The sequence below is a fragment of the Tenebrio molitor genome, chromosome 6, assembly GCF_963966145.1.
Source record: "Tenebrio molitor chromosome 6, icTenMoli1.1, whole genome shotgun sequence".
Lineage (NCBI taxonomy): Eukaryota > Metazoa > Arthropoda > Insecta > Coleoptera > Tenebrionidae > Tenebrio > Tenebrio molitor.
This window is the reverse complement of record NC_091051.1, coordinates 15,836,083-15,850,984: the sequence shown is the minus strand read 5'-3', so window position 1 is coordinate 15,850,984 and position 14,902 is coordinate 15,836,083. Positions and strand designations below refer to the sequence as shown.

The 14,902-nt window shown below is 37.0% G+C and overlaps 1 protein-coding gene across 7 annotated transcripts in view; it reads right to left on the bottom strand.

The window, feature by feature from the left end:
* The window catches only part of LOC138133218 (fap1 adhesin), a 48,882-nt gene that overhangs the window by 21,506 nt on the left and 12,474 nt on the right, over positions 1-14,902 (bottom strand). For 2 of the 7 annotated variants that reach the window (XM_069051044.1, XM_069051042.1), the window contains 3 exons: positions 12,799-12,916; positions 5,918-6,077; positions 5,715-5,862 (listed from right to left, as the gene is read on the bottom strand). In XM_069051044.1, coding sequence (XP_068907145.1) covers positions 5,715-5,862; positions 5,918-6,077; positions 12,799-12,916 — 426 coding nt within the window. Of the gene's footprint in view, positions 1-785; positions 1,375-5,714; positions 5,863-5,917; positions 6,078-8,950; positions 9,105-12,798; positions 12,917-14,902 lie in introns of those variants that run through there. The other 5 variants (XM_069051045.1, XM_069051043.1, XM_069051046.1 and 2 more) reach the window with 4 other exon arrangements.

Genomic DNA, 14,902 nt, shown 5'->3' with positions numbered 1-14,902 from the left:
GACCTTATGACTCCGCCTCCAACAATGAAAAGTCTGCGTCGCTATCATAAATGTATATTTAATGTCAGTTTAAATGTTAGTTAATTAATACATCGATTCCGTTTTAAATTGAAGTGTATTTTAATAGTTTTAATTAGTAGCATGTCATGCTCGATATTAAATCGCGGCACATATTATGTATTTTTTAAATTATTTAAAATGAATGATGATCCGAGGCCGTTTATCTCTTCGTTCTTTGAGAGACTAACAACTTGCAGATGCAATTTCTGGTGACTTTTTGACAAAATGGGGCCACGAACGGAACCGAACTCGTCAGAACAAGCATAATGTGTATTTATTTAAATATAAATCAGTAACTGTTATTGCGTAAAAATTTGGTGAGCACGCCATTATCTTTGCGGTTTAATGAATAACGAAAAAGTTGGGAATCAGCGCCGTTATTATGTCCGACCGTAAACTTTTAAAGAAGTGATGTAACGAGAGGAAAAAATTGAACTCCATTAATTGCCATCCCACTCGCAGCACAATTTCTGTTCGACTTCGTTGCCTCACCGATTTCTTCCAGTTCCAGCTTTAATCTCGCTTTATAAACGACGACAAATGATTTATTTTGGCGGCCACCAAGAATGACGATTTATTCGCTTGTTACCGTTGTCACACCAGACCAATTTTGAAATGATGAATTTAAAATTACCGACTCAAGCCGACCGTGTCTGCAACCGCCTCGCCGAGAAACACGCTGCTGCTGCTGCTGCGGATCCTGCTCGACGTCGCCCTCAACTCACCCAAATTCTGCAGAGCCTGGTCCTTGCGGGAACGCGTTCGCCGGTCCTGCCCCAACACCGACCTTTCGATTTGGTCCGCACTTTCATTTCATCGACACAAACCACTGCATTTCACGCAACAAATTACACTAAGACGCACGCACAGAATTTCAACTAGGAATTGGAATTTATCTAATCGCATCGAGGAAATTCAGTCACGACTCGGCCGAATCGCGGAAACGCTCGGTTTTTCTTGGCGATAAACTTGGGTGAGGTCGCTGTCACCGCGTTATCTTCGGATCGACACCACCGACGGTCCTGCCGGACTGATTCCTCGTGGTTCGGGATCGGTTTGTTTATTGGAAGTTTTTCTGAACGCGACACGAGGACCTGCAAAGCGCGCTGTTTCAAACCCGTCTGGCAACTTTGCACCGACCTCAACGGAGGTAACGGCACCGACGAGCTCGTGGTCCGGCGATCGGTCTGCATTAGTCACTTCGTATAATAAACTGCCCGAAAAAAGCTTGGGTTTGTGTAGGTAACACGTCGAAATAGAGATAAATGTCGGACGAAACCTTCCCTCGACATGCTTTAAAGCTACTTCAGGGGAGAACCACGAACCACTGTACCCCGGACCGCAAGTCCACCGAATAATTTACGGCTTTGTTACAAATGCTCTTTGTAGGTGGCGCGGCTTGAAAGATATCCGATCTACTCATAGATCAGCTGACTCTTAAACTCGAGTATTGTACCACAAGTGACACTTAGGGGCGAAACCGCGAAACTTCCTACAACATGGTACAAACACGCAGAACAAATTTTTGCTTCATTAAAAAATAAAAATTACATTACTCAAGTCCGAAGAATGATTTTATTGTTGTTTTTATAGATTTTCCATGCAGTATATAAAGATAATTATTTTTTAACATCTCCCGCCCACTACCGTCAATCTGTTTTGCAGTCATTAAAACACCTACGATCTCTATAAATAATTAATATTTTATTAAGTTTAATGCCTACGTTAAGAAGGTGTTGAACTTTTTTCGCTCGATTTGACTTTCTCTACAGTGACTCTAAAAATGTTGTTTTTACATTTTCCTCTAAACCTAAAGATAATACATATTAAATTCCAATAATATTTACGCATTAGACTTTATTAATACCACCAATGTACACAAATCTCCGATCATCCACAGAAAATACAAATAATCCACGTTTTTCTTTTCAATTCTATTTGAATTCCAATCATTCTCTATGTTGTTATTTATTCAGGTCCTCAAGGAATGACTTCTAATAAGTAAACAAATTTGTTTACTTTTATCATATCTTTTAGCAAATATCATCGCCTCGCCCAACTGATATCCAAGAAGTTTCGTAATTTCTCATACTTTCAGTTTTACTAATTCGATTTCAATCGAATTTCTCGTGCTAATCCATCATACAACAATACAGGGTGTTTGGTGTTTAAGGTAGCAAACTTTTCTGAGATGCACAGCTAGGTTAAATGAACAACTTTTCATAGTAACATTTTTTTCAATTTGCTTTTTTTATTATGCTGAACTCACCTGACTAAACTCTGTTTCCATTGTTTGAGAGCCACTGTTCGTATCGGTAATAATGAAGATTTTTAAAGGAAAATGCCTTAGCTACCGCCTTTATAATTTAGAAATCCGGTGGATCTCACACGGTAGTTCTTCAAATTGAACAAATGATTACTAGAAAATTTTATCACATACTAAAAAATGTTACTAGAATAATGGTATATTTAAAACCAAGGTAAGAAAGTGCTTTCTTGCAGACCGCAGGCAAAGATTATAAACCGAGCCGTAGGCGAGGTTTGTAAGTGCCCAAGGTCTGCACGGGCACTTTCTTAACAAGGTTTGAATACTATTTTTTCCTTACCGGCACAACTTCGTTGAATAAAGTCAAAAAAATATGGTTATATTCCTGATTAAAATGAAAATTTTGAGAATTGAATAGTAGGCTGGGTTATTTGTTTAATTAACTTGTCATCGCATTTGAAGATTTGACGTTTGTTCGAAAATTTGATATAAACAGGGTAAAGTAATCTATTTAACATTTATTTATATATCTTAAACTTTAATTTCAGTATAGAATCTCGGCTTTACAACTTGCTTTATTGAATTGGCTTTCAATTATCAATAACTTATTTCACTTTTGACACTTTTGACATTTGTATTTTGGTACAGTTTTACCATAAACATTTCATGATTAACTTTCTTACCTTAGCGAGAAAGTTGAATTTTCTCACCTCAAATGAGGTATCCACAGCCTACATTTCTAACCGATAGGGAAAAAAAGTTTTATTTTGTCTACTTCTTTACACAGAAGAAGTCTATTACCTTATACCCCAAACACCCTGTAATTAAGAAACATTCTACACAAAATCGTCACGTCAGATCGTCTGCGTCGGTGTTTGTCGCAAAACAACCAGAACGAAATAGCGATAGGATTAAAGCTTCCATCTTAATTCCCGATTCTGAGATGAAGATATTGACCGTCGACTCACGAATTCTAGCTCGGTGAAGAATTTATTTCCATGTTCATTCGACTGTGCACTATTCGGTTTGCATTAATGGGAAATTTTCGGTTATCAACGTCTTTATTACGTGAAAGTCTTATCGAGACTGGGTTTAAACTTTTGTGAGCAGCAATCTTTCCGCCTTGTTGCAAACCACATTAAAGTTTTAAGCTGTCAAATAAAAACACATGAGCCAGAAAATCTATTGGGTAAAAGTGATAACAAAAATCGATGTGGAATGAACGCTAATGACTCGTTGCGGTCTTATCTCGTGGCGGTTTTGTCTTCCTCTTTATTATTTTACTTCAAATTACAAATCAATTTTTTTTTTACTCAACACTTCGTCTGTAATGTTTGTTGTCGTTTACATCATGTTAAAATTAATTTTAAATTGCTGTATTTATGACCCCATTGCACCACACAACTAAAACACATATTTATTCAATGATAGAAAAAAAGTTCGTGTACCCAACTACATATTGATAATTTTATATTAGAGGCAACATATTGCAGTGTTTTAATTGAGGAAAAAAAACGTGAACTTGAATTTATACAAAATCACAAATTCAACTCGAGAACATTTAACCGCAGCACAATAAAAAAACCATAAATAACGTGTGCTGAAAGATAACAGCGGGTTAAACTGATTTTGTCACTCGTTAGGCATTTTAAACAGGGTGTTTGCAGCACGCAATGGTTGTCTGTACCATGTCATACCGTACACGTTCAAGGCGCATTCTACCAATAAATAACGTTGTTTTTGTTTTTATTGGCCTGCGCTGTCCAGATTCCGGAACGTCATTTCCACATGAAAAAGAAAGAAAAAAATCCCAAGAATCTGAATTTTAATTGTTCTATTTCTGTCCGTGCCATTTCGAAATTCATTCCAGTCGGTTGGCAGAGCACCGCCTTTCCGTCGGATATTTTTCGATTATCACGAATTCTCGACCCCGGTGAATGGCATTCCCTTGTAATTAGTCGACGAATTTTTCCGAAGCGATAGGGGCTCCCCACACAATGCGTTCCTTCATTTGACCTCCGAGTCGTCGACGCAGACGACGTTTTCGACAACCTGAGTATCGCGACTTTTCGACACCGAACAAGTTATATATAAATACAGGAAATACAAGGAATTTCGGTCGCACAATAATAAACACCGAAGTAAGGCGACACTGAAATATAGTACAGACTTCCTTTTATGTCCCTCGTTATCGCGCAGAAACAGGATGAGCATTTTCAACCGAGCCAAGATAGCATTATTTTTTAACATCGAATCACTTGTGCTTGCAACTACTCCGATTACAACCGCCTCGGCCACGTCCGAGGAAGATTATCGACATAACCGGTAACGGCACGAACGCAAGAAACCATTTTTTTTCTGTTCGTATCTCGACCTCATTTGCTGGACCGTTCTCAACAAAAAGTACGGATTTTGACAATTTCCAATGAAAAAAATCCACTTCCATCATCCATCACCGATATCCTGCATTGTCTTCTCTACCAGTAGCGTTACGTTACGCTTACGGTTAATTACACGCGACGTGCGAATCTACTGATATTCGACTGGCAGGTGTAAACCGACAATTACTGTATTTGAATGGTTACTACACACACATCTGAGCAGAAACTGAAGGTCGTATTGTAATTTAATTTGTCTTTTTTTGTTTGTTGTCGACACTTTCCACTGCATATGGTAAGTTGGTAAGTTCAATAAACATCTGCAGTTCCAACCTTGAGGGATTTTGACGTCGTAATGCAATTTCTCCCGCACCCAAAAGTGTACAATCCGCATAAACAAATAATCGGATTGATCAATTCGAGGGTGAATCCCGCATGTCGGTTCGAGGAGTCCCCGCGACTGTTATCGGTGACGCACTTTGCGCCCTTCCAAATCCGAGGTTAATCTATCACCCCGAAAACCCCGACGAGTACATAATCTGCAACGTAAACTGGCACTCGGTGACGTTACGTTCACGTGACACGACCAATGTTCATTTAGGCGTCGCCGGACAGACGCCCCGCTAACCTTCACGTGTTTACATTCCATAAAATGATCTTCACAGCCCTATCGATCTGTCCTTTAAACAATATAAAGGGTTTTATGTGTATCGATAAAGCGCGGCGGTCGAAATGGCAACCGGCCATCATTCATTCAGCCACCGAGATAATGGAGGAGTTATCTGCGACATAAATTATCTTCGATGTGATCTGTTCCCGTCGAGAGTTCAAAACAAAACCAAGTCCAGTTTATTTTCGGCTTAATGAACAAAACTGACCAAGGACGAAGTTTTCCGCACCGAAGTGTACACAAATTTCGAGTTTATTAATATCGTTCGAACAACAACACCGTTAACTTTTAAATAATCTTAACAAACGGCGTTGTGAAAGATCGCATCCTAAAAACTCACCTGTAATCTCAAATCTATCTGGGGCTGGGATATGGACAGAGATGACGAACTCTGTGCACCACCCAGCTCGATGTCGGATCCCGAATTCGGCGAATGGAAGACGCTGTCGTGAGATACGCTCAAGCCAGGGTGCATTGAGGATCCACTTCTGCGAGAAAACCAATTAACAAACGAACAATAATAAACATCACAAACACACAAACCTCCTTCTGATCTGATCTTCGGCGATCGAAAGCTCGCTGGTGGACCTGCTCCGGAGGACGTCGTTGCCGACGTTGTCGACGGGAGCGGTGACATCCTCGGTCGCCTTGTTTTTCCTCTTGAACCACTTCTTCGGATTCCAGAACTTCTTTTTCGACGCTGCTTTAATCAAAACTCATTAATTAATATCGTGTGACGACGACGTTCATTACGGTGCGATGGGGGCCATCCAATTACTTAATAAACAAACACGCTCGGCCTATTTTGGTTTAATACGTGCGGAAACGACATATTGGGTGATAATTTACCGACAACGTATTTCCTACGGTTCGACATTATTCCGATGTTTCTCTATCGGACGTATTATGGTGTTTGTTCGACGTGATTTGATCGGGTTGGGAGGGTCAAAGTTGTCAATTGTCCGACAATTGTGAACCAACTAAACGTTACTTTGATTGTTGAAGCGCTCCGGATGACTCACGGCGCGCTTCCAGTTCGTCTATTCCAAAATGACACGTAGAACAAACGTCATCTGCTTGGGTCAGCGAAAAACGAGACATTCTACCAGGTACCTACCTACATGCTTTCCTTTTTACTTATTTGCATTGTTTACGTGATAACAGTTTTAAATCCAGTTTCGTAACTAAATGTAACTCATGTAAAACATGTGTCCTTACACAGATACGAATTGATAAGATTAGATCGAACAATCTGCACTGTATTGCCCATCACAACAATCTTATCACTCTAAAAAAGGATCCGGGGATTTACTAAATCAATCGGTAATATAATACGATGTATTTCCACGTATATGCCCAAACATGGTCACAGATTAGTGTTTAGCAACGTTTATAGCAAACCAATCTTGACAATGGAAAGACGTTAATAGACCAAAACAAATGACCAGAATGTATTACGTTACAGGTATTAACAGATATCACTTGGGGTATTGGAAGCGATGTCATTCGATTCAATACGGGGAGGATTAACCCCCACGCAAGCTCATAACCAAGGCTGCTCTACTATTTTCGGGTGATAAAAAATTGAAAGCGGTCTCCGTACGCCTTTACGCATACGGCTTAAATTTTACACCACGCTATTAGGTGGGATCGATAAAAGATAAATAATTTATTTCGAACACAAATAAAACAGGAATTCAGCGTTGCCTTCTTGATAAGTTGTGCCATGAAAATAAATATCTTCGCCTGTTGGGTTCCGAAATGATTTCTTACTGCCGCATCAATTATTTGGCAGTTATCTACAAAGAACAACGAACTTGTATCGATTCCCATTGTGTTGTCCACCTTTCAGAGAAGCCAAATTTTAATAACAGCTTTTGCCGAGCACATGCGTCTCTTGCCGAAGGTAATTGTAAGGGTTGTAAAGATCACGGTTAAGGTGTACTATCAAGTTAATTGCAAACTTATTGTATTGTTTGTCGGAACGTGCTCCGTACAATAAATAATTCATAACCCCACTCTCGTGGAACTGTTTAACATTGTAACATCGTAATTACGATACTTTTCTTGTTATTTCGCCACCTGATCCCCGCATTAGAGCCGTCAAATAAATTAAAAAGTTACTTTACGGAAATTGTATCGAACAAATTGATGTTTTTTTTTAAGAGAAATTGCGTAACCGTTTTATTTTCTCGATTTTTAACAAAAAATAAGATCAAATCGACCGATCCGGTGAAGAGTCGGACAAAACCAATAACGAAATGTTACTGCAACGAAATTGCGGTAGGTATTCTTCGTAAAACTTGTTGCATCAGTGGATTGGATCGGTGAGAATTGCGAGATTATTTCTCGCAGCTTCGAACCGCAACCATGGTAAAAACGATTTTTTAAACATTTAATTTTCTCATTTTTTTAAGGTATCAAGAGATCAATTAAAAAAAACATTTAAGTGAAGACATTTGAAAGAAGTGTTATATCGGGCCTTCAAATAAATATATACATATCTATGTATTTCGAGTAGGCGTAGGCGACATTCTAATTCTGTTAATAGTGTAAAGTAATTTTTGTATGTACCTAAATAATTGAATTTCCATAGGTTGCTCTAAATCTGTGGCGGTCGTGAAAAAGTAGGTAAGTCAAATAATTTCAAAAATGAGTTAACGATGTTTACACCTTAATAATAAATCATGGAGTTAAATAATTCAGATTTTCACAGTTTAAAATTTACTTATATTGAAAGCAAGTACAGGTAGAAAGAAGTTTCTATTTAATTACAGGATTTTAGGAATGATGTGGAATTTTGAATCGTTGCCCTAAAAAATTAACATTTTCGACTTACCTACTTTTTCACGACCGCCACAGAAATATAAATTTATTTGAAGATCCGTTAGTAGGAAACGATATTTGAGAACTCATTATAAAATAACCCGATTGCCTCTTACAATGGTTTAAGGCTTGTTAGTAAAGATGTCGTCAATAATACCTGATTTCGGTCGCTTCGGCACGCTCCGAACGTTTGCAGCTTGATGGTCCGTATTTACTCGAAATTTTGTAATGTGGTGTACCAGGAATGTTGACTATTTCGATAACAAATGGGTTATTAGATTTTTAGGGCCCGTCTAGGTATCTACCTACCTAGGACCACAAATTAAAAATGGCGCATAATATTTATGCCACGCGAATCTGCGCTGAATAGCACACAAACATTTTTAATGTGAATTTGGTGTTAGACAAATCATTTTTGAATTATAAATTAAATGATGTATCATTATTATCAAAAATGACATTTGTGACAATCCTCATCGATGCCACCTATTTTTTATTATTTCGCAAAAAATGCAGAGCACAAATGCGTCGAAGATCCCCCCGTAAGAAATATTTAAATATGGCCCATTTCTGAGCCTTTAATAATTTGAGTAATTTATGACGGCCAACAGCAATGGGCTGTCCCAACCGTTCCAACCTTCATAAAAGTATTAGTACGTTAGTCGTTCCCAAATATCGTTTCCTGCTACAATACATATCACCCTCACCACCTTTTATAATAAAAAATAACTCAAAAATAATCACACTCACTGTCCAGGTCATAACTTTCATAATAGAAGTTATACAAACTGATCGACCTCTGCATCGTGTTCATCACAACTTTCTGAAGTCTGAACGCCTCACATGAAAAACCACCGAACACAATAACACCTTCCACAGGTATCAATTTATTATCGACTTCGTGCGCATTTGTCTACTGATATAACAAGATAAAAGCGATCGGATTGATTCTCATCCGTTGGCACTTTCGTTACGTAGAATATTAACGATCCGATGAATGGCCGGCCACTTGGAGAATCCAAATACTCGTTGGTGATATGCACCGATGCATTTGGCGTAAGAATCGCGTTATAATTTTCTGCTTGCGACAAATCAACCAAAAAGTCTAGAGAAATTTCGGGTCAAATGAAACTGGGGCCTATTTATTTATAAGGAACACGTACAGGAGTTTACTTGAATTTATTTCTCCACAACGAAAGCTCCATATATCCTATCCTGCAGGGACCCACTTTTACAAGTCGCAGGCCACAAATATCATCCGGTGGACGTTTCGTTGCATATTTCATCCTCGACGTGAAATAATATGCCGACTAACAATGATACATTTACGAGACCCGAACCAATTAAGCCTTGCCTTCGATACCAGTTTTACAATCAATTTGCGATTTGCGTATACGTCATTTATTGTGGAACAAATTGTATCTTTTATATGTGTTGTGAGTATGATCTATCGTGCTAAAAATGTCTTGGGCTTGTCATCAAACAAGACGTACCAGACTAAAAATAAGCAAGTTGAAAATAGAATATTAAACGAAGAGGCAGAGAAATAAATACGTACAATTCATAGCGGAATTTGAGTCAACATAATGACTCATTCTCAAATACAATCACCTCAAAGAACAACTATCTAATGTGATGGTGATAAAACATCATCGATTGATTGATTGTTTTATTAAAATGTACTCTTGAAGCAAAATTACATTGAAAATAAGTGGAAATAGTAACACAACAAAGTTAAAATGACAAAGTGGATACTGATCAGATAGATGAGATTCGTCAGCTAAGATCAGATGTTTGGCGTATGCACTCAAATTTTGTCCATTTTGTTGTTTTATTTTTTACAATTATTTTTTATGCAATATAAACGTAATGTATCGGGTATTTTTTTAAATTTCACCTCGTAGTAGGCGTTGAAGGGTCGATTGTGAACCCACCACTCCTGTAAAACTTATGATTTAAACAGCTGATCCGTGATCCGTAAACTGAATAGTGCGTTCACAATCGACTCTTCAACGCCTACTATGAGGTGAAATTTAAAAAAACATCCGATACCTAATCCCGTAATCAAGTCACAGACTAAAGGTTATATCAGGTGTTCATTTAAATTTCCGGTCGAAGTTGGCGTTGAAGAGTCGGATTGTGAACGCAATACCTAAATGACCAAAGGATCACGGACCAGTTGTTTCAATCTTACCGTTGTCTGTGTTTTTAAACGAGTGGTGTGTTCACAACCGATTCTTCAACGCCAACTTTCACCGGAAACTTAAATGAACACCCGATACTTACAGGATTTTTTTTTAAATGGGGAAGAAAACAGAACCACAATGACACTAATCTGACAGTTGCATATACAGACTGATTCACATAACTTTCCCACCCTGGCGAAATTTAAATGTACCCAGTAAACCATGAATAATTTTAAACTTTTGTATGGTTTGGGCATCCCCCACAAAAATTTCAATTATAAAAATTTTAAAATGGCAATAATCGACAATATTTTATTTTATTTATTTCGTCATTGGAGCACATTTTAATTATTAATAATTAAAGTATTTCAGAACCATACAAAAAAGAATGTCCAGATTTCATTGTAAATAAAGGTAGGTAATTAGGTATCAAGTTATAACTGAATAACGTATTACTGGCTGCATTTAAAATTCGTTAGGGTCGGAAAGTTATGTGAATCAGTCTGTATAATGTATATACATTTGTGATGCAGAACTAAACTTCTTTCGAGGTAAATCAAATCAAAGCCTACGACTGACTGAATGAAATATATAACGTGTGTTTTTTTAAATTTGGCGTCGAAGTTGGCTTTGAAGAGTCGATTGTCAACGCACCACCGGATTACAACTCCATCAGATATTTAAATCTAACCTCACTTTTTGCGTTATTGTGTTTTTAATCTGCAATTTGAAAAATCAGTGTTTTTAAGACGAGTGGTTCATTCACAATCGACTCTTCAACGCCCACTTCGACGCCAAATTTTAAAAAACATCCTTTACAAACATTAGTGAATTGATTTAGCTCGTCTAGTTTTGTGCTAGTGTTTGCTGCTAAAATGGAACAATGAAAAAAGTTTTGACTACCATGGGCAACAAAAACAAATTTGATTTCATTTAAACACAATACGTTTTCATGAAGCAAAAAATTGTTAAATAACACAAAATAAAACTTGAGACAATAAAAATAAACATATTCGAGTATGCAAATAAAAGATTGAACTAGATTAAAACCTGTCAAAAAAAGTAGTTAAAATTGACAAAATTACCAATCTGGATTATGTATTTCCGTTGTTATCAAATTAATTTTGATTGATTATAATCTTTGTGCTTGTTCAGCTGGTCTAAGCACAAATATGTATTATCCTTTGTTTTATAATTTTCTTTTATACAATAACAACAGATTTAGAAATAATTTTTTGAAAACATGTTTTTCTTCAAATGAGCAAAAATACTACATTCTCGTACTTACAAGTAAAAATGATATATTTGAATCATATTAATTTAATAAACAAATTGTGTCTCGGTGGCAACAATTAATTAATTAGATGATTAACATAAATAGTTGTTCTCCTTTAGATAAGAGACTGGCTAAGACCGACAAAATCTTGAAACGGGTGCCTCACCGTCTATTGATACACTTTTAAGATAATATTGCTTGTGTTTTAACAAACAAAGATAAGAACTTGCTTTGACATATTGTGTATTTTTCAGGATGCCGTTATTTTTAATCATTTTCCTGATAATTAGATAAAACTGATGATAAGCGTCCAGGTCGAAACCTGTGCGTTAAAGTTTTATGGCCTAGTAAAATGATCGATACGCGGTGGCGTTTCATTGCATGTGGTTATTTCAGCCTGATGATCATGATGCACCATAATACGTATGATCTTAGGTTATGGAGTGTACCATATGCAAACACCCACAGTGGTTTACAGTTAACATAAACCTCGTGGCACAGAATACGGGTACCGTTGAGTTGCGCTCTAGGAAATCATATCTTGTCGTGCGACGTCGCTGGGATTATACCTTTTGGCAGTCGAAAGAAGGTCAAACTTCTTCGCCTTTCGATTCGACGGCGACGATACACCTCTGCCTGAACGTTTGCCGCCTTATCGGACCATCGGAGGTGGTTATTGCTAAAAGTCACGCACGTCCCCTTAACGATGCTCATTTCATCAAGTGTGCCTCCTCCTCCACGACAAGCCCCACGATAATTAAATTTGATAATTGCCGACAAAGAATAATTTTCATTCGGTGGAAGAATCACCGCTGGATCGATTCGTTCGACAATACAACCGCGAAATTAATTTACAGTTAGGAAAAGCACGACGTAGGTGTGCGACCAAGCTGGACACGATTTAACCCACAACCCGATGATCGACCTAGTTCAACGCGATAATCCTAGGATTTTGGCCATATGTGCTCCTTCCGCTACGTACACGGCGTGGCGAATTATTAATAGAATTGGAGGACTTCCAGTTCGATCAGTTTTACCTCTTCTGGTACCGGAGTGCATTCATTATGCACGGTGCGTTCCCTTAGATATTTTCAAAACACGAAAACAACTCGTGCGTACACACGGTCACGACTTACCATTTTTCTCATTGTCGGAGGGCTCATAGTCTTGCAGCGGTGACGATTCACGCACGCAGGACATCAAACTGAGGGTTCCAGTCCCCGAATGATGTGTCCCGACAGACGCTGATGACATCTGCAATTGAAAACGCACTCGATTAATAAAGGACCAACAACCTGATCCGGATCGTTACCGCTCGCACACATGCACCCGATCTATGGGAAAACGATCGGCGTGAAAAAAATAAAAGCTCGAGTTACTTAAGGGAGCTTTTTAAGGCTTCGCCAAGATTTTGATGGAAACGCGCTATACAGTTTCAATTCTGAATAATTCATTCTTTAAATATACAAGCGAAGATTTAAAAAATAAAAGACCGCTTCTATTCGATCATCGCAATGTTAAATTACAAGCATTAATTTTTTGTGCAACTAGGTACCCTGTGAAGCAATTCTTTCAAAAAGTCAATTGTAATCATATCTCTGCAACATGTTAGTTAGTAACAAATCATTTTGTACACAACATATACACATAATACAAGGACATGAGGTTTCCAAATTTAATAATAACTTTTACAATTACGGCTGCACTGTTATTGTTCTAATCTTGTATCATCGATTATGATTATAAATTTTTATTGCCATTATTTGTTAATTTAAAGATAAAAACAGTATTAACAGTGTTCAACAACCACAATGAAACAACTTGACGTTGTTTCGAAAAAGATTGATTACAATAGAGATAAAATTCAGGTGCTTTGTTATATGGCAGTTCTTCAAGTAATTTTAAAATGCAATAAATACACCAGAAAAAAATTGGTTTATGTAATTCGGTAAGGTGAAAAACGTTAAGATTATCTCTAGAGATTGGAAATTGAGCGGCAAATTATGTAATAAGGTGTAAAAGTTCTGACCACCCTTAATCGGAAGCAAAAAAATTACTGACAAGGTGAATTAATTGCGTAGAAAATTATTTCTTAGTCGATTGTATCATAAAGTATGTAGTATTTTTCGGTCTGAATATCAGAACGAAAACGTCATCTTTTCGTCAAAGCATTATTTTTCGTCCTAGGCCGAAAAATATGTTTCGTCCGCTATGTTGTTAAGAAATGAATAACGTTCAACAATCGACAACAGTTGAGTTGTCAATAACACCAACACTCAGGGTTGTTAAGGAAGTTCTTAATAGCCTGCATTTTTTCAAAATGATTAAGGATCAAAAGTCACGCAATGAAAATTTTTACGAGTATTTTTATTGCAATCGACTAAAAAATAAAGTATGATAGGTACATGGACGAAAACAATATGTATCTCGGATTCGTTGCTGTTGCTGGACTCGCCTTTGCCTCGTCTATCAATTTCCAGCAAATTGTCCGGAATATTTTCTTTTTCGTCCTTATAACATAAATAACTGTTTCGTAGATAAAATATAAATTTCTCTTTAAACTAGTTTAAAAAAATGCCGCATTAAGTCAACTTGATTACGTTAAATACCTCATTACGTTTAAGAGTTTTGCTCTACTTCATTGTATCAATTACCAACATTTTTCACTCGTATAATCATATAAAAATTTAATGCGCTTTAGAATGCTCTTTCTATATTCGTTTTTATTTCAAAATGCAGCCTCGATATGATGTTTATATCTTTTCCTATTGGTCTTAAACATCACAACTACTTGATCAATTTCTAACATAAAAAAATCTCTGGTGATCTTGTTTTCCACTTTTCCCAGTAAAATAGTAATTTCTTCTCCTTCAGCTGTTAAAAAAATTAATTATTAAATTAAAAAAAAAATGTTTTTTTTTTCAACTATGTATGTATATTTTTTAAATAGGTGGTTTCTATTTTTACAAACAGCTTTGAATTCTTTCCACGTGCCTTTTTTTTATCAATTATGCTTGCATCGTGCAGCTCGAAGGTACAATAAAATTCCTTGATTCCATATATGGAGCAAATGGGATGCATTTGTTGGGATGAAAGATTTGCAGGGTTATATTTTACATTTATTATACGACAATTTCCATTTTCCAACCTATAATACATAGCCGTGACTGTAACATAATTTATGTAATAAGCGCTTAATACCTTACAATGAAATGTGTCACAGTTGTAAAAATATCGACG